General features: G+C 40.0%; 2 protein-coding genes across 10 annotated transcripts; one reads left to right on the top strand and one right to left on the bottom strand.

Annotated features, from left to right (window-relative positions):
* Window positions 1-1,383: 1,383 nt before the first annotated feature.
* On the bottom strand, window positions 1,384-21,694 carry ppp4r4 (protein phosphatase 4, regulatory subunit 4). Of its 6 annotated transcripts, none has more exons than XM_030129167.1 (26): window positions 20,993-21,692; window positions 20,272-20,899; window positions 17,933-18,006; window positions 16,109-16,211; window positions 15,323-15,470; window positions 14,886-14,959; window positions 12,707-12,813; window positions 12,376-12,483; window positions 12,185-12,306; window positions 10,904-11,026; window positions 10,670-10,812; window positions 10,382-10,501; window positions 9,810-9,887; window positions 9,178-9,261; window positions 7,806-7,979; window positions 7,619-7,724; window positions 6,651-6,798; window positions 5,918-6,062; window positions 5,102-5,140; window positions 4,964-5,035; window positions 4,828-4,888; window positions 4,415-4,492; window positions 3,617-3,707; window positions 3,386-3,447; window positions 2,930-3,290; window positions 1,384-1,686 (listed from the first exon to the last, which is right to left on the bottom strand). In XM_030129167.1, exons 2-26 carry the CDS (start codon window positions 20,359-20,361, stop codon window positions 1,641-1,643), a joined length of 2,757 nt encoding a protein of 918 aa, XP_029985027.1. In that variant the 5' UTR covers window positions 20,362-20,899; window positions 20,993-21,692; the 3' UTR covers window positions 1,384-1,640. The 6 variants fall into 6 exon arrangements, with proteins under 6 accessions (XP_029985027.1, XP_029985026.1, XP_029985030.1 ...); XM_030129166.1 differs by having other exon boundaries at window positions 20,272-20,703; window positions 20,794-21,692; XM_030129170.1 differs by having other exon boundaries at window positions 4,964-5,029; window positions 20,272-21,694.
* A 2,623-nt stretch (window positions 21,695-24,317) lies between these two features.
* tmem251 (transmembrane protein 251) lies at window positions 24,318-26,086 on the top strand. Of its 4 annotated transcripts, none has more exons than XM_030129197.1 (2): window positions 24,318-24,426; window positions 25,087-26,086. In XM_030129197.1, exon 2 carries the CDS (start codon window positions 25,095-25,097, stop codon window positions 25,470-25,472), a length of 378 nt encoding a protein of 125 aa, XP_029985057.1. In that variant the 5' UTR covers window positions 24,318-24,426; window positions 25,087-25,094; the 3' UTR covers window positions 25,473-26,086. The 4 variants fall into 4 exon arrangements, with proteins under 4 accessions (XP_029985057.1, XP_029985060.1, XP_029985058.1 ...); XM_030129200.1 differs by lacking the exon at window positions 24,318-24,426 and adding an exon at window positions 24,433-24,577; XM_030129198.1 differs by lacking the exon at window positions 24,318-24,426 and adding an exon at window positions 24,433-24,573.
* The last annotated feature ends 213 nt before the right edge of the window (window positions 26,087-26,299 follow it).

The raw sequence follows: 26,299 nt of genomic DNA on the forward strand, positions 1-26,299 counted from the left end.
CTGTAACTGTGATTGTGGCTATTAGTCTGGCTCAGTTTCATCTATGAACACTGATGTTCACAGTGCTGTCATAAGTTAGACTGAGTAAATATATGCAGGCAATTCAATCCATTTGTCACTGCCAAAGGTTTTCTGTAAATAAAGTCCCATCCACCTATCTTCCATCTTTTCAATGACTTTGCAACATGTCAGAATTAGTTAACAGCTTTTAAATGACAACTTAAGCAAGAAAAATTCTCAAGTTCTGAACACTGGTCTCTGTATGATTTACATACTTTCCTACTACCATGAGCCACTGAACTTTATACTGAAACTACAAATATTTATCTTTTAAGTCTCCACATCATAGGCCACTTTTTAAGCATTTTATCTGCAGTTAGACCAACATTTAAGATTTTAACTGATGCTTTGGATATGTTCATTCAAACATTTAAAGGTTCGTTTGTAACTTCTGTCCAGTTTGCCACTGTTGTTGATGTTGGCGAGTCATTGCGCCTGCACGTGGTGAAATCGTCCTCTCGCATAATTTGAGGAGACATTCCGTTGGCGCAATGCTGTCATCTATTGGTTGTTATTCATAACAAAATGTGGGACAGGCAGTTTGTCTTATAACAAACTATAGTTGGAGATTTATTTTCTGCCAGACATAAAGTCTGAGATCATCCGTTTTCCATACCCAGAGAAAAACTTGGCGCTCACAGATTGGTGTAGTTTGTCAAGTTGTCCGTCAGAGGGCGCACTTAACATTTCCTTGACCACCGGGGGTAGAATTGATTTACCTTTGACAGTTTGAGTAAATTCAGAAGAGTTTCCCTACAAGCTGACCACTGGGGGTCATGATGACCGTTTGAATAAATGTGTAAAACATCTTGGGAAAACCTCTGGACAGCCATTTTGAAAAATGTGGAACCGTTTTGAGTAAATTTTGAAAATTAAAAAAATTCCAATTTTAAAGTGCAAACTATACCCTTACCACTTGACCACTGCGGGGCGTTGATGAATGCTGGAAAATATGCATTTGATCATAGTATAGTATCAAATGAAATTTTGTCATAACACAATATGTTGTGAAATTTGGTCACAGTATAGTATGATATAAAATTTGGTCGTAGTAAAATATTATATGAAATTTGGTCAAAATATAGTATAATGAAAAATTTGCCCATAGTACAGTATGTTGAGAAATTTGGTTATAGTATATTATAATAGAAAATTTTGCTATAGTATACTATGATGTGAAATTTGGTCATAGTATAGCATGTGAAGTCAAATTTTGTCATTGCATAGTATGATGTGAAGTTTAGTCATAGTACAGCATGTGAGGAGAAACTTTTTTGTGATACAGAATCTGGTATTTGTAGTATATGCACCAATAACACAGGAGCAGTTTCTATGTGACTGACAGTTTACTGAACCAATCAGGTGACAGAACGTGATCATCATTGGATTACACAGTGCTCAGTACATCAGTAGAAAGCAATACAATCAGACTCTACTGTCTCTGTAAGAGACTGTAAGGCAGTTCATCGTCATCATTGTCAATGTCCTCAGTATGAAGAAGCAGCTGTTTGAATGGACGGACACCAACCAACCCCTGCAGTCTGATTGGCTGACAGTGCAGCGCAGGTATGATGACGGCATCAGTCCCGTCCAGATTGGACGCTAAATGAGTTGGACTTCCTGTTTCTGCAGAATAAAAAGAAGATATGAAAAAGTAATGAATGGCTCAAATTTGCAGATAAGTCAGCTTTACAACACAGAGAAAAGAGTTGAAAGACATCAAAACCTAGATTAATCTCCAACATGTTCTAAAGAGCTTTCAAACAAAGAAATTTAGTGAATATTAGCAATAAACATTATCCAAATGTGGAGTCAACATATGTTTCAGGATAATACTTTCAATTAGTGTCCAATTGTTTGTCACCTATCTATTTGACAAAGCTACAGAATGTAGTCCGTATATACTGAGGAGTGTAACTAATGCAGTGTTAGCTCTGACAGAGGTTGACAGGGCGGGACATGTCACAACTGTGCTTCTATTAAACTATGACAAAACACATAAAAATTATGCAGATTCATGTAAAGATACAGTGGTGGCCAAAATTATTAGAACACCTGACAGATCTGAAATTATTGACCTTTTCTGTTTCCAAAATGTGATTTCATTTCATACATGAAACATGTAAATAGTTTCTCTGAACATTGCTCTGGATATCAGATGAAGTGAGTCCTATTGTTTTTTTTATTATCCACTTTTAACTTTAATATTTCCTTAATGTGCAGGATAGACCTTGTACATTCAACAGAATCATACAGCTGAGTGATTTCACCAGGAATTTGGATTCTTCTGTGAATGAACATGATGGTGTGACATTAACAGTGAAATTGGCCCAGATTGTTTTTTGTAGGAAGATGACATATCTCCTTATAATGGCTTTATTCTGTGGTTTATAAAGCATAAGGATGACTTTGTAGATATTTCATTCATTTCAATGGCCAATTAAAAAAAAAAAAAAACAAAACAAAACAGATAAAACCTCTTAAATATGCCAAGTTTCAAAACATTTTGGCCACCAGTGTTCATCTACATTAGATGAGCCACATTAAAGTCAGCTAATGCATATGAAGTCACATTACATAAACAATGTGTATAAAGTTATATAAAATCAATATTCCATTGACGTCAGCTAGTAATCAGCTAGGTTGTTAGCTACTGTATATAGAGGAGGAGGAAGAGAGGGAAGAAGAAGAAAAGGAAAATAAGGAGGAGAAAATGAACTACTTTGATCATATCATTCTCTATCAATCATAACCTTGTGTAAGTTTTTGTAAATTCTGGGTTGTTACGAAGCCATAGTCACTAATTACTAACTGGGGAATCCCAGTATTAACTGGGTTCTACTGGAAGAATGTTTAATTCAGAACTCACATTGACAGCTTTCTGGACTGGCTGTCCTTCCCTCCGCTGCTGCGCTGGTCTATTGTCTTACTGCGATGGTCCAACGTACTGGTCCTGTGGTCCAATGTACTGGTCCTGTGGTCCAGTGTACCGGTCCTGTGGTCCAGTGTGCCGGTCCTGTGGTCCAGGGTACTGGTCCTGTGGTCCAGTGTACTGCTCCGGTGGTCCAGTGTACTGCTCCGGTGGTCTGATGTACTGGTCCTATGGTCTGATGTACTGGTGCGTTCCAGGAGGCTTGTGGTGTTGCTGCGGATCAGGACTGGCATGGATGAGGTGGATGGGGTCTGGGACAGCGTTGCCATAGTGAAGTGGGCAGTCCTCAGGGAATCATCTACACGTAACAGAAAATGATAATGGTGTCATGTGGAGCATTGTTCTTGTCTGTCCTAAACCCTGAAGAGCCAGATGAATGCATGTAGGCAGTACCTTTGCTCAGTATCATGGAGGACTTTCCAGATCCAGAAGAACTGCTCAGATCTTTCACCTTTCTGAAACACAGGAGCAGAACTGCCTCAAAACACATCAAAACTGTTTATGATCAAAACAACCAAAACTTCAGGCACTGCAACTGCACTGATCCACCTATTGGTCTTTTGTTTTATTTTTCAGTCAGAGCAAAACTGTTGTCTTTACTTTGAATAAAGTGTCAGGTCTTACAGAGGTCTGTCTGAGTTGGTGGATTTGGACGTCGTTGGCTGGCTGCTGAGAGACCGACTCCGAGACAGTTTGGCCTTTCTCATCTCCTTCCCTGCACAGACAACAACAAACACCATCATCATAGGCATAATCCATATTCTAATTCCACCAAAGGACTGGATCAACTGGATCACACAAGATCCAACCCCATCTGTAACCTGTTAAGCCATTTGTATCCAGTGGGAATCATTTCAATGTAACGTAAACGATAGGAGAAGTTTAATTCATATACTACAAAGTTATGATCAGAAAGCAGCAAAAGTAAAACAAAATATGTCATCATCGTGGCATAATGGGAGCTTTATTTTTGCTCTTCTTTGTCTCAATCAGTGAGTTTTAATGGTAGAAAAATAATACTTGTACTGTTGGATTTGCTAAATGTTAGCTTAGTGGTGCAGAGTTTGTTGAATTGGTCTGTTGTTTTATTAAATTATTCATGACATATGTTGGTCTCAGATTGTTAGCTTGTTTCAGATATTTATCCATTCAAGTGCTGGTTGTTTGAATTGTATTCTATTATCTGTCAGTTGAGTCTGTTGAGCTTTTGGCTGATGTTCTTCTGGTTGCGTGGATGTATGGAATGTGTATATTGCCACAAGGGTTGCAAATAAATAGCATTACCATGGCAACAGACGGAACTGTGGCTGCCTCCAGTACCAGTGGCAACTGGGTTTAGGAGGCTACACCACATAAACTCGCACACATTGTGTTGACAAAGCCTCCATCTGGACCAGACTGGTCTTAGCTCAGAGCTCTTACCAGATGAGGTCAGAGTAGCTCCAGAAGATGACACGGACATGGACTTGGTTGCTGACAGACTGGTTTTACTGTCTCTTCCTGTCAAATAAAGACAATTCACAGAGCCGATACTCAGAATTAGGTAACTTAACAGTGTTTTACCGACTGTCATCACATATAAGAACACACCTTTAACGCAGACTTTACTAAAGCAAACATAGGAAACAGAACCATACATATCTTTAACATCATTATGAGAGGTGCAGAAATATTTGTGTAGTTTTTAGTCAAATAACAAACCCTAGGTCTAACCAAAATAACAGTACCTAATCCCTCCACAAACCTCTTGAGGACCCTGCTTTGTTCCCATAAATCACATGAACAGATGAAGCAGCTGTTTTCAGAGAGCAGGTAGAGGTTTTGTTCAGACTCACGTTTTCTCTCGTTGAGTTTGTCATTGGTTTTGGCTTCAGTCTGTTGTCGCTCCAACTGCTCCTGACGACACAAGAACATCAATGAAACCGTCTGGACAATTTGGATGTAGCAATAATGTGTGATGCTGAACCTCACCATCTCCAGCAGCAGAGTCTCCTCCTTCTCTTTCTTCTGATCCAGTAAGTCCTTCTCCTGCCGCTTCTGAAACTGCACACATTCATTTAAGAAAACTAAAAGGTGACCGTCTGAATGTGTGAAGAACATGCTCCTTACCGGCTCGGTGAGCTCCAGTTTGTCCAGTTCCAACACTGTCTGAAAAACAGTGAATCTATTATTGATTATTGATCAGTTACATCCATTTGGCACTATGAGGTAAATAAGGCTCACACAACCGGTCTATGTGTTTTCAGAGCAAAGAAAGAGATTTGCTGGTGGTAAAAACCCAATGTGGAGCTCCAAGAACTACTGACAGTCAGATGATTTCTGTTTAAATTCACATGGCTGAGAAGGATCTGAGATCACCCTAGATATTATTGATATGTAACATGCAATCTATTACGAACTGAAGCTTAATGTCTCTTTAATTATACTTTTCTTTGTTCTTTTGTTCAGACAAGGTATAGTTTTTAGATGTTACCTAATGTCTCTTAATGACTCAAACTTGTACTTGTGCTGAAAGAGGAAATAAAATAGGGCCTAAAGCTTTAGTGTGTGATAAATGTTCGGTATTTCCTTTAATCACACTGATCTTGAAGTAATCTGAGTGGAACCAGAGTCTGCACTTCCTCTGGACTCAGCTTTTCATTTCATCTGGTTTAAGCCCCTTCCTCTCTGAAAACACCTGTGATCAGATAAACTCTATATATGTGATTTACAGCCTTAATGACTGATCACTCTTCAGATTCAGTCAGAAGTGACTCTACTGCTCTAGTCCAACATAACACCTCTATAACACAAATACTCTGGCTTCACTTTTCCACAGAGACATGAAGTGGTATCAGGTTAGACCTATGAATTTCCTCTTATTTGAAAGCATCTCATGAACCTTCTGACCACAGTATCCAGTTCTGGGACACAGGTGGGTTGTACCTTGCGGATGGTGGCCACTACGTCTTTGTCTTTCTCTCTGCAGAGAAGTTTCTGAACACAGAAATCCAGCTGTTGCAGCAGTTGTTTGTCAGATGGCAGCCGGAGTGATGAGCGTAATCGTGGCAACAACTGGCACAGCTTGTACCTGATGGACAGGTGAGCAGGAGAACATGCAAGTTACCCTTTCAGACAGACTACTGCAGGACTATATTATTAAATTAAGCTGAACTACACTGATTTAACCAGTTGAGCTACAGGAACACAGCAAAAAGTTGTAGTACTACTACTACTACTACTACTACTACTACTACTACTACTACTACTACTAATAATAATAATAATAATAATAATAATAATAATAATAATGGATTAGATTTCTATAGCGCTTTTCAAGGCATCCAAAGCGCTTTACATTATTGATCCATTATTCATTCGCTCACACATTCATAGTCCTTAGTGCTCATACAATGGACATCTCTACATGTTGGTAGCATCACTTATTGTCCACTGTTTTACTTTATTTACAAGCTCTTGTGTGCTTCCATATTGTTCAGGTTTACTTGGAAAAGTGTAGCTTTTGCAAACAACACTTAATTACTTACCATCCCATTACTGAGACATGTGGTTAAACCACTACCGTTACTACTGGTAGTAACCCTGCCTACTGCCCATACAAGGACAGACAACCCCCCCCCCTTAGCGGCCTGGGAGGACAGGAAGGTGTTAGACTTACCTGACATTGGCAACAGGGTCATGGACGAGTTCCAGCGCTGGGATCAGAAAGTGTTTGTTAAAGTATTTCCTGGAGAAAATCTCAGTGGCCGTTTCACAAACATCAAGGAACCTCAAACGGTTCCAGTAGCTTCGTCCCTGAGCCAGATCTGAAAGTCCATACATAAACACAATGAGAACACACACAGAAACACGATGAAGACACACACTGTACAACCCAAAGTCTGAAAATGCTGAAATGCTGTGGAACATGTAAATAAAAACAGAATTCAATGATTAGTAAATGTCAAGAACATTTGTTTTTAAATATAACATAGAAAACATATCTGCTATTTAAACCATCAACTTTCTTCACATCTCACTGAGAAAGAAAAAAGTCCCATTAACCTTTAAGGAAACACTGATGTTTATAAACTATATGGACAAAAATATTGGGACACATCATGGCTACAGCTGTAAGATATCCTTTTTATACTGATTTGAGATGAACATCAATATTTCCTTTAAAGTTAAGTTTAATGGGAGATTTTTCTTTCTAAGTGAGATGTGAAGAAAGTAGATGGTTAGCTGGGGTAGAAAAAATTTTTAGAAATTTAGAGCACGAAAAATATTTTAGAAATTTAGAGCGCTTAAAATCAGTCATGGATAAAAAAAATAAAATAAAATAAAATCCATGTGGACAGAAATTAAGTAAAAGCCATCTCTAAGGCATTTTGGAAGCAAAGATAACTTAAAACTAACCATTGCAATGAAATGATGTTTATTACAATACAAAACTCTATTATGACATTTGTCATTACTGTTTTGTATCCCAGACCCCTGTTAGAAAAGAAACACCTGAATTTGTGTCCCAGTACTTTGGTCCATATAGTATATATAATAAAATACAATGAGCTGATAAGTCCTCATAAATAAACTCCAAATATTCACACTGCAATGACATTAAAGATCACCTGACAGAACTCTGACCTTGGATCAGTCGCTCCATCATTTCCTGGCGCTGCTCCTGTTTCCGATTATAGCGGAGAAATGTACAGAAAGTCCGAGCAGCCTCCTTCTGCACTGGCAACACCTTCTGCAAATGGCAAGCATGTTCTGTTATTGAACTTCACAGCGTGTTGTGTTGTGGAGGAATATTGTGCTGTGGTGTACTGACATTGGTGGTGAGGATAATGAAGATTCGTGGGGAGAAGCTCTGGTGCAGAATGTCTCCAGGCAGCAGTCGGGCCAAACAGCTGTAACGCTGCAACAGCTTCTCATGAAGCCTCCAACGCAGAGAACATCCAACTGTCTGCTCCGCTAAGAGAAGAGCCGACAGCAGCTCTGGGAACTGATGAGGGGAACAAGAGGACCACAGTAGAACCAGAACCAAGGGAGAACCATCAAAGAAACAAAAGTGTAACTAGAAGCACTCGGAGAGCGCAGACCTCCGCCAAGGCTGATCAGTGGCCCCCCCTGTGGGCCCCCCCCCACGCCAAGGAGGTTATGTTTTTGCCAAGGTTTGTTTGTTTGTTTGTTTGTTTGTTTGTCTGTCTGTTTGTCTGTCCGTTAGTGTGCAACATAACTCAAAAAGTTATGGACAGATTTTGATGAAATTTTCAGGGTTTGTTGGAAATGGGCCCCCCCGTGGGCCCCCCCCACCCCCGATCACCACCAAAATTTAATCATTTCTTCCTTATCCCATTTCCAACAAACCCTGAAAATTTCATCAAAATCTGTCCATAACTTTTTGAGTTATGTTGCACACTAACGGACAGACAAACAAACAAACAAACAAACCCTGGCAAAAACATAACCTCCTTGGCGGAGGTAAAAAGGTTTAAGAAAGAGTTGGGGCCAGATTTAATGAGCACAAAAAAACAGGATCAGCTTCACACCATCATAATTGGATGATCTGACTGATGGTTTCAACCTCAATGCATACAATATTGAAAAAGAAGGCAGTGACCCAGAGGAGATGAGATCCTCCTCTCTCCATTTTATGCTGTTATTTTACTGGTTCAGCCTACTTCAGATCAAATTTGGCCACTGAACTAGAATGAGTTTGACACTCCTGGTCTAAACCTACATCAGTAAAACAGTGGAAAAAAGATGCACTGTCCATGGTTCTGAATTTGAAAGATAACACGAAGCCTCGAGGTGACAACATGGACTGTTAAATCCAACTATAGAAGACACAGTATAATGACCAAAACCAATGGTCAACGTCCCAGCTGCTCCCAGGCCAACTGAGGGATATGACCCATCCAACCCTGGGGCTCCACTCAGATAGTTGTACCAAAGGCAGAGACCCAGATGACTTTGACCCACCTCAACGTCAGAGGAGAACCTCGCCTTATGGCTCAGCTCCTTCTGAACCACCAAGATCTAGTACAGAGACCAGATCAGTGCAGATGCGGACAAGCGAATGGTCAATCTCTTGATCCGTTTTCTCATCATTAAGACCAAGAAGGAGACTCTGGAACATTCAGTAAATCTGGCCCACAGTGTTATTTCTTTTTTGTTTGCTTGTTTGCTTGTGTTGTTACCTTGTTGTCCACCGATGTGTTCTCTCCTCTGGAAAGAACCGCCTCCAGAGTTTCCTCCAGGTGATTCATCAGAGCGTCCAACACCTCAAAAACAACATCAACAAAACATCTTAAAGTGTTTCCTGGAGAACACGCAGCTCCATCTTGAAATTTCCATGTGGTGTCCAGATTCTTCAGATTGGATTCAACATCTTACTATGTTTATGTTTATGACTTTCAGCGGCTTCAATTCAGACTACGTAACCAGTTTACATCACCCCGTCTACTCGCTTTAAATACAATGACACTGCATATAAGATCCATTTATTTTCAATAACATGCATTTGAGATTTTAGAAAATGGAAAAGAGGCAATAAAACAACAAAAACACTTATATGAAGTCTGGAGATATGAATATATGATGACACGTGTAAAGGCCAGTTCCTCTGGATGAAAAAACAGTAAAGCAAATGCTCAGTTTAAAGTGTTGTAATGAATCTCTGCTATAAAATATTCTGAATGTTTTATCAGCTTCGTAGATTATCATTTTAAAATAGACCTGTTAAAAATCCTTGTTCTGCACTGACCCATTTACAGACTTGAAAATATGAATATATATTTGCCATATGTGACATATTTCAGTAACCTCTGACCTCTAAGGCATCATCCTGCAGCAGAGACAGAAGCTCTTTATGAACCAATTGTGGATTTGAACCCAGAAGCTTCACCACCTAAAAAGGAAGAAGAAAACATCATGTAAATACACCCAGTTCATGGAAATTATGAAACAATGAGTGACCTCTGACCTCAGACTGTAATACAAGTCCAGTGAACCAATACTAAACTGAAACAGAATATTATGTAAAATCAGCTTGGTTTTGGTTTTTTGCTTTGTTTGGTAAGTGGTCTAAGGAGAATTCAACCAGTCACTTTCTCAAAATAAAATTCTAACTAAACTACTTATGGCTCATAAAACCAACTGAAAATAATCTGAATCAAGGATGAGACTCATGGACTGGATGAGTCAAATTCTGGATCGAAGTGTTTTTATAGGTTTAAATGTACAAGATGATGGTTAAACAATGGAACAAATAAAAATGAACACAATGGGTTTAATCTGTTAAATGAATGAGCTGATCTACATGAACCTTTGACCTAATATTCACTCAAACCAAGTGGAGAAAACACAAGTATTTACATTTAATTTTACAGATTTTTTTCTGACCTGGTGGAAACTAGCAGCTGCACTTCGTCGCACGCTGACCTCAGGGTCACAACACAGACTGGCAAACGATGGGTAAACTTCTGACAGGAAATGGGCGGAGTCAGCAAACACAACCATGGCCTGTGGAGAGTGGGAGGGCCCTGCAGATGTTAAAGTCTGATTGACAGATAAACTCAGTAATTTACATGTTTTAGTGTGTGTAGTAGCTGGGAAAGGCTCCACACCCCGACAACCCTCTTGAGGATTAAGAGGTTCAAAAAAATGAATGAATGAATGGTGTGTTTGTACCGGCAGGTTGTAGCAGCAGTTGCAGCGGATCAGTGTAGACTCACTGCTGGTTTCAGTGTGGTTTCCTTCAGTCTGTAAACCTGAGACAGAAAACAACTTGAACTTCTGCAACAGCCGAGTCCTCTGTTCATCTGACAAGGAGTCTGGAACACAAACAAACAAACACACAAAATCAACACAAAAAACACACAGACAGGAATCATCAGAAACCAAAGTGGAACACATGTTGGTCACCTGCCAGACCACTGCACAGTTTCCCAAACTGGAACGACAAAGACGCCATGACGGCCTCGTCCGCCTGCGACGACGAGTCACACACAGACATCACCAGGGGAACCACGACATGGAGCCTGTCGTCTGAGAGTACAACATCCTGTCAACTATGCATACTTTGGAACAACGTAGAATAAAGCACAAGTAGTGATTCAATGTCTTTACTGCAGTGAAAGTCTCTGAAATGTCCTTGAAGTGAAATATTCTAAAGTTGGAAAATGGACTTTCCTCTGACTGCACATGCATACAAAGACGACTACACTACATGACTACAGCTTAGAAAATCAGGATTTTTCAGACAGCAATAAATGAGAAACAGGGTAATGAAATATTAAGAGAAAACCCAGAGTGTGAACAATCCTATTTTAAAGACGTTGCTTAAACATTAACACAAGATTTTCAGCTCTGTATATAAGTCTAGATACAGGAGGGATCTCTAGCTGTGGTGTTTCGAGTGTCTACTACGGGGCAGATTCTACTAATGTACCACACTGTTGAGTAATGAATTCTCTCTGACACCTGGTACACATTTCTCCCTCTCTGAATAAGAACAAATCAGGACATTTTCTTGTCTTATTTACTACGGTTTGTGAAGTTATTATTAGTTTGGTATGAGCTTTACTTATTATTCTGTATGCTCTCATTTACCACTCCCATCAAATCTCACTCTGACATTCATCCACAGTTTCATTTATTATCATCATATACAGTGTATTTTATTTTTTCATATTTTTCTTTGAAGGAGATTTCAATGGAACCTTATCATATTAAACTAATGTCAAGTCTATTTAAACCTTGCTAACTTTAAATCAGAAAAAACAGACTGAAAATAATGAACATTAAGTTCCCTCCAAAGTGTAAATCACTTTAAAACATCAGCAAGAGACCTGAAATATTATAACACCAAACAGAGTGTCCGTTAACTGTCTGATTCATCTGATACCACTTTTACATTGTTTTCTACCTTGTTTTTCATGTGCGAGATTCACTGATGATGGGATTATCTTTTCTATGCTATTGTTTCAAGCAGAAAAATGAAAAATAAAAATAACACATAATTAACCTCAAGAGCATTAAAACTATAGCCTAGAAAGGACATGTATTTGTGTTAAAAGTCAAGCAGTAAAAGAAGCCAGAAAAACAGTTCATATACCTAAAAACTCTACTCAGGTACAGTATTGAATTATCTTCTTCTGTTGGACAGTTTTTTTTTTTTTTTTTTTTTATTTACTGCTGACTCACCGCTGTCTATCATCTCCATGAGGTTGATGATGGTGTCGAAGGCAGCCAGGCGTACACTGCTCTCCTCATCTCCAGCCAACTCCACCAGTTCAGGCAGGAGCTCCGTCCTAGTGTCCTCAGCCCTAAAGGACAGGACGGACTCTGTCATCATCTGTTTTTGTTTACTTGTTTGGTGTTTGTCTTATTCTTACCCTGTGGCCCTGGCGATGTTCTCCAGCTGACGGCACATAGAGGCTCTGACCTCAAACTCCACATCCTGACATAAAGAATGAGCCAGAGGCAGCAGCTCCTTCTTCACTCTGACACAGAAAACACACCGGGTCACATTAGATCAGATGGAGCCAAGAACCTACCGACACTGGAGCCATCAAAACTCATACAGCTGGTCAGTTAGTTAGCATCCTATGTAGACAAAACTGAGAAAAAAACTGTTGTGATGCTTCAGTACATAGAATATTGTGTCATTTTACAGGGAGTTTGTGTGTTAATGTGTCAATGTGTACAAGATGTGGTGCAGCTCACATATGTGAATCGAACTTGCTGGCAATTTTTCCCAGAATGCGACAGCTGGCCAGACGAGCCTGAAGAGAGTGAGACAGCTGAGACTGATAGAGGAGAGGGTTCAGCACCTAGACAGACAGATGGATAGGTAGACAGTTAACAGACGGGCGGACAGTTAACAGGCAGAGAGACAGGCAGACTGTTAAGAGACAGGTGGACAGGTAGACAGTTAACAGACAGGTGGACAGGTAGACGGTTAAGAGACAGGTGGACAGTTAATAGACAGATAGGTAGACAGACAGGTGGATAGGTAGACGGTTAACAGACAGGTGGACAGGTAGACGGTTAAGAGACAGGTGGACAGTTAATAGACAGATAGGTAGACAGACAGGTGGATAGGTAGACGGTTAACAGACAGGTGGACAGTTAACAGACAGACAGGTGGACAGGTAGACAGTTAACAGACAGGTAGACAGTTAACAGACAGGTGGACAGGAAGACAGTTAATAGACAGGTAGACAGTTAACAGACAGGCGGACAGTTAACAGACAGATAGACAGGTAGACGGTTAAGAGATAGGTGGACAGTTAACAGACAGACAGGTGGACAGGTAGACAGTTAACAGACAGGTAGACAGTTAACAGACAGGTGGACAGGAAGACAGTTAATAGACAGGTAGACAGGCGGACAGTTAACAGACAGATAGACAGGTAGACAGTTTACAGCCAGGTAGACCGTTAACAGACAGGTGGACAGGTAGACAGTTAACAGACAGACCGTTAACAGACAGGTGGGCACGTAGACAGTCAACAGACAGGTAGGCAGTTAACAGGCAGGTGGACAGGTAGACAGTTAACAGACAGGTAGACAGTTAACAGACAGGTGGACAGGTAGACAGTTAACAGACAGACTGTTAACAGACAGGCGGACAGGTAGACAGTTAACAGACAGGTGGACAGTTAACAGACATGTGGGCAGGTAGACAGTTAACAGACAGGCAGACAGGTAGACAATTAACAGACAGGTAGACAATTAACAGACAGATAGACAGGTAGACAGTTAACAGACATGTGGGCAGGTAGACAGTTAACAGACAGGCAGACAGATAGAAAATTAACAGACAGGTAGACAGTTAACAGACAGCTAGATAGGTCGACAATTAAGAGACAGGTAGACAGTTAACAGACAGATAGACCGGAAGACAGTTGACAGACATGTGGGCAGGTAGACAGTTAACAGACAGGCAGACAGGTGGACAGATAACAGACAGGCAGACAGACAGGCACAGTGGTGTTTTTGAGTCCGTCAAGTCTTTAAATGTGGCCTAAAACAAGACCAGATTTAAAAACACATCTTAAAACTTCCCAAAATTAAAAATATTTAAAGACATTTAACTTGTTAATATATTATTGTTGAAAATGATCCAGTCTTTAACATATTGTGTGGTAAAAACATTGGACCATCTGATTATCAGACAGGTGAACAGGTTAAATGACAAATTTCTGCTGTGGACATGACACCATCGTAGGTTTTTGTACATCAGCGTCAGCCGTTTTCAAAGAGCCACATGGATACCAGGCTAAATAACTGTGGATCTGCACTGTCAGAGTCTGATGTGAAGCTTTATAGAAGTGTGTCATAGCTCAAGACAGATTTCTGAAAATATCAGTAGAAACGCCGAGATGCTCAGCGGGGTGGAGAGGATTTCCGAAGAGTTTCTAAAATGTTCGGAGTCGACTATTAAGCTGTAGAGATGGTGTACAGATGGAGAAGATTCAACACTGCTGTTACCCTCCACCGGACGATGACCAACGAATACCACACCAGCATATTTAACAGTATTTAACAGTCTGGAAGGTGACATCTGCTGCCAGAAATAATGACACTGGCTGTGCAAAGAAGTCAGAATGCAGTTGGGATCATATTCTGTGGACACTATAAGTATCTGTGGAGGCTAGACCAGTTACTGAAATAAGACTGGATCATGTCCAACAATAAATAAATGATTACAGCTACAGTGTTTTTTCATCCAGTGAGAATCTGAGCATGTTTTAGGTCAGATTTATTTAAAGAAATCCCTAGAGGCGTAGACTGGCACATAAATCCCACTGTAGAGAACAAACCTGGGACAGAGTAAAGACAAGTGATACAAAACAAATCTCATAAATGGAGTATGGATCTGGATCAGGTGTCGCTTTACCTCCTGTTTGATTGTCTCCTTGGGTAAAGCGCCAATGGCTGACAGCAGGGTCTCCAACCAGGCATTGCTCACCACTGTCAACAAACAGAGCAACAAAGACAGCAACGTCAATGAAAAATAGAGCAATGTCATGAACAAATAGAATAACACCAGCAGCAACAATGAACAGAGCAGCATCAACAAGAAACAGAAACATTAACAGAGCATTATCAACCATCAGAACACTGAGAAAACATCAGCAACAAATAGAAGAACATCAGCTGCAACAAACAGAAAACAACAACAGAGCAATACCATCAACAGAGCAACATAACTGGCAAACAGAGAAAAAAAACAGAGCAACATCAACCACAAATAGAGCAAAATCAGTAGCATAACATAATCAATAAATGGAACAATTTTGGATATTTCCTGGTCTGAGAACATGTGAAGGTTACCTGTGTCTCTGTGGTTCAGGTGGAGCAGCACAGTCTTCAGAATGGAGTAGGTGTGGGTGTGGATGAGGATGATGTCATCTTGTAGGATGGTTAAAAAGGATGCAGCTGCTGCCAACTGGATCTCAGCTCCAGCTCCATTCAGGACCTCCTGAGTCACAAACACAACAAATACTTAAATTCAACAACTATGTAAGAGACGCAACAGAATAAAACAATGAAAAAAGTGCAGCGAATGGAGACAATATTAATAAATAACACAGATCTGAACCAGGTCACTGTAATCCTGATTTGGTCCAAAACCTGAGAAAGGTCTAGTCCTTCAGGAGCAAAGATGAACTGAGGACCACCAGTTGGACAACACTTGTGAGACAATGATTGAAAGGAGATGCTGAAACTACAAATACCAGGTAAAAAACTGTCCAATGTTTTCTAAAAACCTGGAGGATGGTGGCGAACCATTATCTATCAGAAAGAAATGCAGACAGATAAAAAAAAAAATATTAAAGTGTAGAAGTACTGAGATGCTGCAAGGATGAAATAACTTCATGTGTTGGTTTGATGAAAAGTTTCTGGAGATGAATTTATTCAATGACAGTGTAATGTAATGTATTTACACTTCAGGGTTGTAAAGACAATGTTTATTTTACTATGATTCTTGAACTGATTTTAATCCCAACTGTCTTCTTTACAGGGGATTCCATGTTTACATCTGCATTTTATTTTATTAGTATCAACCCGCTGACAGAGAAACATGTTCACAGTGAACAGATGGAAACGTGGACCTACCCGGACCTTTGGAACGACCCGACGGAACGTCTCAGCTGGATTCTGACGGACCAGACTCGGCAGGTTACTGATAACACTGACCCTCTGCACCTCCTGACCAAAACTACAGAGGGGAGGAAACAATAGTAAGCTAAGAAGGAGGTACAGGACATAAACATGGAAATATAGACAGGAAACAGAAGACTGAAGAATGTAGATGTAGAGAAGTTAGTCTTGAACCATGTTTGTCTGAAGAACAAATCAGATTTATTATACTTTTAATAGGATATTGGGAGTCCATAATTTGGACAGTGTGAGTGCCTGTCTGAAATGACCCTGTTGTAAAGTTCAGCTATGAATTTTTTTGCCAGTGGTTTTAACACAGACTATGTCAGCTGAGCCTTGGGGCAACAGGATGGAATCAACATCAGCCAGACAAATATACAAGGACAAAGGACAAACACGGATCTCAACAGTATGAAAACCTTCCAAGTCTGCAGCTCACTGGACTCAAAACAGGATGCCAAAAGCTTCATCTCTTCATCCATGGACTTAGTAATGTTACCCGTGCATACATATCACAGCATGGCCAGGCACAAACTCCATTAAAGTTCATGCATTGAGTTAATTTGTTTGGTTTAGTTTACCTTTGCCTGAAACTGACTAACCTCTCTGCAACCTCAAACCTCACCTGGCACCTCCATAAACAAACTGGAACCCCAGAGCTCCACATTCCTTTATCCTCTTCACCCCAGATGGTCCAAACAGCCATCTTGGATCCACCATCTTGTTTGTATTTTTTTTTTTTTTCATCCTTGCCCCCATGTGACCTCAGTCACCATTTTGGAAACTATTTGGTACCTGTTGTCACACATCTACACTCTCACAACTTCTTCATTCATTAGACTAGGTTCTGTGTGCTTTGTTCTTTTTACATGGTTTGATATTTTTGGAGTCATTAAGGTAATTATTAACTGAATTAGTAAATATGCTATCTTTTCCCTTTCTTAAAAGTGGTTACATACATGTTCCTTTCACCTTACATGTGTTTTTCTTGTATTTTTTATATATACTTCTTGGATTTTTTTTTTTCCTTTGCCACTTATGGGTAAGGAACAAAATAAGGTAACTTCATTGACCTTGAATTTCTACATAACAATAAAAAATTTTCAAAAATTTCACAAACATAATAGAATCTGGGTATGTCCTCCAATAGCACACTAAGGTTGACATTTTGAATTTCAGAGTATTTGTACGAGTGAACTACAAAGTGTTAATACACTATTGCCCATAAACTTGGAATAATTTGTTTTCACACACATTCCTCTTTTAATTCCTTTTTATACACATCAGTATCACCTTTGACCATGTGCAATGATTACATACTGAGTCCCAGTTACACTTTATCTATTAAGAATAAATCCCATTGTTACAATCACATCACAAAAAGAGGTACAAATATTTTATTGCAACCAGTGAAGATTAATTGCGATTGAATAGAATTATTAAATCAGCTTCTGATAGCCAAATATTGGTGAATATAGCACCAACCCCTCACCAATGAAATGAACTTTAAACTCTTAGAAAATTTCAGTGGTTTAATGTGGTTATTGAGATGATGTTGGTTCTGTGAGAGCAGACTGAATAGAGTTCAGTGAACTGGTTTAGAGCCGCTGGGAACCGACAGAAGGAAAATTAACTTTGGGGTTTAATTAGATGCACATTTACTGGGTCACATGGAAGGAGGACAGAAAGGAGGAAGACAGTGTTGACAGATGGAGGAAAGAAGGAGGACGGTTGAGACAGGTCTGACACTGTGGAGGTGACTCCGCCCCCAGAACTCACCTGAGCAGGTACACAGCCCTCTCAATGTCGTTGAGGTCCTCATCTACAGTCAGCTGATCAATCTCCTCAGCTGACTGAAACAAACAAACAAACAAAACAGCAATGGACATTCAGTTTGTGCCTGATCCATTATCTGAGTCCAGTTCAGTTTCTCAGGTTTCACCTCAGTTTCCTGTGTCTACTCGAATAAAGTCAAGTTACTGACAACATGAACAGATGAACAACAAATACACACCAGAGAAAAATATAGTATCAGTGCAATAGTATGTTATTTAATGGTATAGTATAATATAGTATAGTATCATCTGACACTCTCTCTGACTGGAGCTTTATAGAAATATGACAGTCAAAAAGGGTTTGACACATTCTTGCAGGCTGACAAAAACATAGTTTCACACACTTATCTAGTTTTTGTCATTAGGACTCTGTAAAAAGGTTTAAATTTTACATCAATGTGACTTCTATTACTTTGTCATATATTCTGTAGTTTGTCTAATAATGTTAGCCTCAAAGCATAATTATGATATCTGCATAACTTTACTATTCAAATTCTTTATTTATATAAATGTTTACATAAATACCATTTTAAAAAATTTTACTCTTTATATTTTTCATTTTCACTTGTATTTTTTCTACCTGTCTTTTTCTCTGCAGTTGCTTGTTGTATGTTGCTGCTGTTAACTGTCAAATTTCCCCTGTGGTGGGATAAAAAAAGTCTTATCTTATCTTATCTTATCTTATCTTATCTTATCTTATCTTATCTTATCTTATCTTATCTTATCTTATCCTGCTGCTTAATTTTATACAGATATCACAGTTTGGCCAAAAATATGACTTAGGCAATTATGTTATGAGGCTAACATTCTTAGACAAACTAGAGAATATACAAACAAAGTAATAAGATGCTCTAAGGTTAATGATAAGATAACAGTAAACAGGTTACCAGACGTAACAAAATGTCATTTTTCATCAATCATAGAATTATCAAAGCAGCTTTAAAGTGTTAATAACTGGCCAGTTGAAGGTGTGGTCACATGATCAGAATGGACACGCTTCCTTCATTTTGAACAGGACAAACCCCGTTGGTCTTCAGGTCAGTGTTGTGGAAGGTGGATCTGCTGAGTTCACATCCACACTCATGTATGTGTTTAGGTTTCATTGGTTCAGGTTAAGAAAAGATCCTGGTTGGGTTAAATATGATTAAACACACTATGAGTGATTTTCATCAGGTCTTTGTAGACTGTTTCTTTGTTAAAGCAGACGTTGGGTTTGAGTTTTAAAGAAACAACTGAGATGTAAATCCAGCCAGTGGATTTTCTGGTCATTAAATCCACATGTTTCTGACATGACACGTGTGTGTTTACAGTTCAGGTACTGGTTTTATGACAGATGTGAACTCAACTGTTAACCCGTTTCTGGTTGGTTTAGTGCAAACACACACACAAGTTGATTGGATGGTTTCAGACAGTGTGTGAGTGGGAGGAAATGGGGGTGTGTGTCTACGTTGTCATGACGCTGGGGTTTCTCCCAGGCCCCGCCCCCTAAATACATCATCACATTGTCATCCTAAAGCCCCACCCCCTCCTCCACCTTCACAGACCAAAAATTCAAAAAAATTACATAAAATGAAGTGAAATGAAATAAAATGATGAAACTTCCAACATTAATGACTGACAGTGATCCTGTATGCGTTTATCTGTACAAACAAAAGACATGAACACTAAGAATCTGAACAAACATTAAACTGGAACTGTCTTCTGTCTGTCCATGTCTGTCTGTCTCTATCCACCTATGTGTCTGTCTGTCCTGTCTCTCCATCCATCTCTCTCTCTCTCTCTCTCTCTCTCTCTCTATATATATATATATATATATATATATATATATATATAAATATATGTGTGTGTCAGTCTGTCTTTCCACCTGTCTCTCTCTCTATATCTGTCCATTTGTCTCTCCATCCATATCTCCATCTGTCTGTCCTGTCTCCTCATTTCTCTTTCTCTGTGTCTATCTGTCTGTCTTGTCTGTCTCTCTGTCTGTCCATTTGTCTCTCCACCTGTCTCTCCATCTTTCTGTCTGTCGGTCTGTCTGTGTGAAACTGCGTCACGCTGCGGGTCTCCCCTCTGCCTCCTCCTCCTCTTCTTCTTCTTCTTCTCTTTCTGCTGCTGATGCTGATGCTGATCTTCCACCCACTGACTCATCAACATGACGGAATCTCAGCCTCATTACCAGGACTTCTCATGTCACAAACATCACATGTGTCCAGTAACATGTAACACTGTCCCTCTTCATCTCAATTAAAAAAAAAAAAAGAAAACATAAGAGAAGGTTCTACATACCTTCAGACTCCTGCGGATCGGCCTCTCGATGAATGCCAGGTCCTGCAGATCCTCCAACTGCCCATACAGAGTCATCCTGCCGGAAAACATCTGCTCACCGGAGCCGGACCGGGTCGGTACCGGAACTTAGCGGGAGAGCAGGCGGCGGAGCTCGGCACCGATCATCCCCGATGAGCGGCGCAGGGAGGAGGGGCTGAACCGTTTCCAAGGCGATCCCCGTTCGATGCGTCCAGGGCGGAGGAACGTCACGCCAGAGTCCGTAAAAAAGTCTATTATTATAAGGCGTCTCCGATCATCAGCGGATAAAGGACAAGAGTGAGAGGCAGCGGATCAGAGCCCACCGAATGGACCCATCCGGGGCTCGGTTCGGCGCAGAATGACTCCCACAGACTGCGACGACGTGACTAAAATCTGGACTCTGGTGAAGAACATCTGTTGAATAAAATATCCTCCAGATCAGTCAGTCCAGTCCAATCACACTCTGTCCGAAAAGACAATAAGTTTAACCGAGATGACACTTACATCAAACACAAAAAACATGACTTTTTATTCCCAGCATCACACATGAAAAAACTCCGTCTGTTCATCTCCTCCAGACTCCGCTCAAAACTTGCGCTCAACAGATTTTCTGCGGATTTACACAGAAATAAACCCAGTGAAAACACAAAACCAGAATTTAATAACTGGAAACGACCCGCACTTCAATTCGGCGTAGAATCACCAAAGCAGAAGACATGTCTTTAGATGAGACATCCACCTGCTCCTCTGGTTCTTCTGCGGTTCTGTGCGGAATCGACGGAACGCCGAACTGCGTTAAAATGTGCGCTATGACGCCTCTGTGGTATTTCTTCCCCTGCTTTTTTTCCCCCCTTTTTTTCCAATCACCAATGCTGTGAAATAAAAACCTCGGATCCTCTTGGCCCACTCAGTACATCCGACAGCAGATATTTAATAAAATGTCGATGTTTCTGGACTCACTGTGGTCTGTCTGGCCCACACAGAGGGCGGAACCAATCACTGTCAAACATCACCAAAGTTTAAAGTTCATCTTATTATCATACAGCATCATTTGGATTATAGTTGGGTTTATTCTGAAATGCCCTAAAACATGTCAGAGCTGAGCGTCTGCATCTGAATGAAAGGAATTTCACATAGGGACCCCTCGAACCGGATCAGAACCGGACTCGTCAGCAGAGTAGGAGGACCAGCAGGAGGCTCGACACCCCGCACTGCAGCAGCTAAACGGGTTTCCATGGCAACGGATGGAACGGAAGGGACCGGACTCATTCACAAAGTCCGGTTTTAACGCGTGACAAACGGGCGCCTTCATTCAGATCAGACTCTGAAGACAGAAAGACCTCAGAACAGCATGAGTCCACATGGAATCCACCAGAAGGAGGACAGTCTGAGAAGATCTGCGGTAAAAGAGACAAAGTCCAGGATCTGAGACATTCAGAGTCTAAAAGTCATGTACGATTAAATCATTTTGACACCAAATCAGAAAGGAACAACAGACTGATAATAATGAATATTAACTTTACTCTATTCAGACCTTCTCTCTGATCCAGTCTGGGTCATCTGCTGTCAACTTTTACACAGTGTTTTTGTCTCTTTACTTTCCATTAAATATATTTAATTAGTTGCATCATACCCTTCTTGTCTGATGTCTTTTATTTCTTGGTCTTGTATTGGTCTCATCTTGTGTCATTTACACCATTTTCCTTTACATGTCATGGTTTTTATGTAGGTGTGTCAAACATATGACCCGTGGGCCAAAATCAGCCCGCCAAAGGGTCCAATCTGGTCCACAGGATGAATATGTGAAGTGCAAAAATTACACTAAAGAGATGATCAGTCAAGGATATCAAACTTGTTTTAGTTCTGGGGCCACATACAGCAAACAGCATAATAACTTCATCATCATCATCATGGTAATAACAGTAATAATAATAATAAATAAATAATGACAATTCAAATTGCCTTCTTGGTTTAATATGAAAAAAGTAAAATCACATTATGAAAATATTTACATTTACAAACTATATTTTCACAATTAAATGGGAACTAACGCATTGACTTGTAGGGATCCAAGGGTTCCAGATGTGCTAGTTTTTATGCTGTTATTCGTGCATGCTGTCCTGCATTTCTCCAGCAGTCACTGCCAAAGCGTTCTGGGCATAGCAAAGTGACTGTAAGGGTATTGTATTCCAAAATGACTAATATCGCTGAAAATATTGGTCCTATCAACTTGTTTTCACTATTGTGTTCCTTGACCAAAAATACATAAGTATGCCAAACTGCAGCAGTCTGGATTTTGTGTGATTCCCGAAAAACACACACACTCACACAGAGGCCACATGGCTTTTTTAATATAGATAACCTGACCAAATATTAACAAAATGAAATGTCTTATGAGAAAAAGTGCAATTTTAACAATATAAGACCTGCTAATAAGTATAAGATTATATAATAATAAGCTTAAACATAATATTGTTGAAATTGCATTTCTTTTTCTAAGAAATTTCAGGTTGTACATGGTTGTTCAGGTTATTCACATTTTAATAACGTAATTTAACTTTTTTCACGCTAAAACAAAGAGAAAAAAAATTGGATTATTAATTAGGTTATTATCCTCATTATTTTACTGGTCCAGCCCACTTGAGACCACATTGGGCTGTATGTGGTCCCTGAACTACCATGTGTTTGACACCCCTGACTTCCGTTATTTTTGTCTTTTTGGTCTTGCAGTGTGGAACACTGGGAAAAATGTGAATCTTTCTACTGTATGCAAATGAGGTGAATATAGAAATGAAAATCATTATGCGGTGACATGCAGTGAAAATCCAAAGACAAAATGGGTCCTTCTCTTACGTAATTTCCAAGGAGCTGAAGGTCCACCAGACGGACATGGAGCTCTGGATGTCCGGAAAGTGGACTGAACCCTCTCTCAGAAGACCCTATCACAGAGCTGTGGTCCGGCTCACAGGATGTCCTCTTCTGAAATAAAAAAGACAGTATCAGTCACCCAAATGTCACTATCCCTCCTTCCTCCTCCAAGACACCACTACATGCTGAACATGAGATGTTTTTAGTCACTTTTATGAAATGGATTACACATTCAACCCAAACAGATTGTCTGGGGACAATAAAGACACCTCAGCTGGACTCAGAACTGGACAAACAACTCAGAGAACCTTTTCTAGAGTTAAAAGAACAATGGTGGATGATCCAGATGTACCTCAAGAACTGGTGGAAATAGATCTGCATATATTAGACCCAGTCAGTGTAGACTCTTCCATGTTAAAACTAAGTACAGGATTTCAGCATTCATTGATTATATTTGAAAAAAAATTTAGAGGCAACTGTTGCGTTGGAGAAAAGTTAAATTTAATCTGATAAGACCCAGCTATGAGTTTTCTGTCCACATTTGTGGACAAGAGTTTCACAACTTTGTACCAAAAAAAAAAAAAAGAAAAAAAAAAAAAAAGAAAGAAAGAAAGAAAAGAAAACTGTCCACCACAAAGGACATTCCATAAACATTTTGAAAACTGCATCTGAAAAAACTGTTGCATCATGATGTTTCCAATATAGGCACTTATTTAATAAAAAAAAAACAAAAAAAGCATGTATTTTGCTGACATTTCCTGGGTCTTAGGAGGTTAAAAAAAAACCTCTTGCACAAACTTTTCTGAACCGTAAAATAAAGTTTTGATCTTGCTGAACTTTCTGGAATGTAGGAAGCTAAAAAAAAAACACATGAGATCAGATCACTATCCAAAAAGATGATAGAAAATGTATTGTATATTAATGTATTAAAACAATATTAAAACAACTTGTGACTTCACAAACATGAGTATATAGTGACACCCCTAAAGAAAAAAAAGAATCTGTGTAATAATGTTAGTATGAAAAGGAGTGAATATCTAAAATAAATTGGTTGTAAAGTAGACAGGAAATATGTTTTTTAAAAATTGCTTGGTTTGATGTTATTGCGGCCATCGTCCACAGGAGGGCGCTGCAGAACCAGGCCGAGGCTCCGTCTCGGGTGTCATGTGACAAAACAGGAAGAGACGGCGCCTCCCGGAGCGAACAGGACCCAACGGATTAAAACCAGGGAAAAACAGAATTTAATCACAAAGAATCAGCGAAACGAAGGTAAGAACAACCGAAGAAACGAACCGAGTGGACGAAAACAGGCTGACAATTAAAAAAACACCAAGAGGACACGAAGAAAACGGCGAACAAGATGGAGGTCAATGAAGCAAAACATATCAGTTTGAATCGAGAAAAATGACAAGAAACGTGTGAGTCTGTAACAGATCGATAAACTGACCTCAGATCAGATTTTGTACTGTTCAATTAATATTGAACGATGAATAAAATGAATAAGTCTCTAACAGATCAGAAAACTGATCTCATATTAGATTAGTTATATGTATATTAATTACCAAGTAACTAATCTGAGAATTAGTCATGTTTGCAATGTTAATCAACTGTAGTATAACTAATATTGACTACTGGTCTTTTGAGGGTAGTAATTGGTAATTGACTGATAAAGGTAATTGATCCCAGTGGGAAATGTGGCACAATCCCATTGTTATGAGAGGGTTGAACCCAAACCTGGACCTGTTCCCAAACCTGATCAGAATGAGTCCATTGATTCATTGGTATGGGAAGTGACTGTTCTCCCTTCTGGATGCAGGATGATTAATACTGTACCATATTGATGGCTAAATATCAGTTATTGGTTGTCTTGTCAGAATGGATAATGAGTATAGCACATTATTGATGACTGATTTTTGATTTGCCTTTCAGAATGGAGGATGATGAACTTCCGTCAGCGGATGGGTTGGGTGGGCGTGGCTCTCTACCTGCTCCTCAGTGTCCTGCTCGTCTATTATGTCTTTGAGGTTCAGAGGTTCAGCCTGGAGCATGTGCACAGAGGGGGCGTGGCCGGACCATCAGCTCCACCTCCTGCCATCAGCTGGACTCAGACCATGCGTGCGCGTCTCCCTCCTCTTCCTGCCTGGTTGTGGGCAGCTGCCTTCTTGCTGCCATACCTGCAGCTTTTCCTCTTCCTGTTCTCGTGCACACGTGCAGACCCGCGAGCCGTGGGCTACTGCGTCCTGCCGGTCTGCATCGCCCTTCTCTGCAGCAAGCCGTCCAATCAGAGCCACCGGCCGCCACTCATCCACACCTAGAGGGCGGGGCCGATGCAGGAAGGCCTGATGGATCACTTTCTGTCAGCTGACAATCAGTGTGTGCCTTTTTCAATTCCTGACTGTGCCCTGAGTGTTGACTGCCAGGCCTTAATGACTAACCCTGAGCATTGACTGTCAGGCTACATGGTCCACACCCTGAGCAATGATTGGCAGGATAACAGCTCCGCCCTGAAAGTTACCGGAACTCGAGCGGAAGACTCTGCCCTGAGCGCTGAATGTCAGGAATAAATGTGACAGTTTACCTTCCACTGTCTGCTGTGTGACACACAGACATACAACTTGCAGCTGTCAATCATTTGTCGTAAAAACCCCTGCGCTGTGATTGGTTGGTGGTGTTCACTGTGACACCTGGGCCGCTGCACCTGTGTAAAGCCTGCTGTTGCTATGGTAATATTCAGTTCAGTAGTGTGAACAAGCTGCCAACTCTCCAATTGTCATTCAGTTAAATTAAAGACCTTTTATGTGTTTAATGACTCACACTGGTCAACGTGAAATGTTTAGTACAAAATAAAATGAAAAAACAAGTTTTAGACTGTTTTGTTTTTTAAATATCTTTTAAATGTGAAAAATTAAACAGTTGTCTCTTGACGTCACCTCAGTGTTGCTCTGCCTATTTTTTCTGAGTGAAAAAATAGAATATTATGAAGTCACGTAGTTCAGTGGAAATTCATAAACATGTTTAAGAAGCTCAAATCATTACTAGAGTATTTGTCATCAAAGACGAAGTAAAACTACATAAAATCATACACAAAACATGAACAGAGTTCATCATTCACATACTAAACTGGGAAAAATGTAATGTAGGA

This window comes from Sphaeramia orbicularis, chromosome 24 (assembly GCF_902148855.1).
Source record: "Sphaeramia orbicularis chromosome 24, fSphaOr1.1, whole genome shotgun sequence".
NCBI classification, from domain to species: domain Eukaryota; kingdom Metazoa; phylum Chordata; class Actinopteri; order Kurtiformes; family Apogonidae; genus Sphaeramia; species Sphaeramia orbicularis.

Bases quoted from the DNA above. Each gene is read 5' to 3' on its own strand.
- tmem251 (XM_030129197.1), top strand. From the start codon at position 25,095: ATGATGAACTTCCGTCAGCGGATGGGTTGGGTGGGCGTGGCTCTCTAC.
- ppp4r4 (XM_030129167.1), bottom strand. From the start codon at position 20,361: ATGTTTTCCGGCAGGATGACTCTGTATGGGCAGTTGGAGGATCTGCAG. The intron at 5,036-5,101 runs GTAAGGAGCATG...GAATGTGTGCAG, and splicing joins AACTGGAGCTCACCGAGCCG to TTTCAGAAGCGGCAGGAGAA. The intron at 3,291-3,385 runs GTACTGCCTACA...TGTTACGTGTAG, and splicing joins CTCCATGATACTGAGCAAAG to ATGATTCCCTGAGGACTGCC.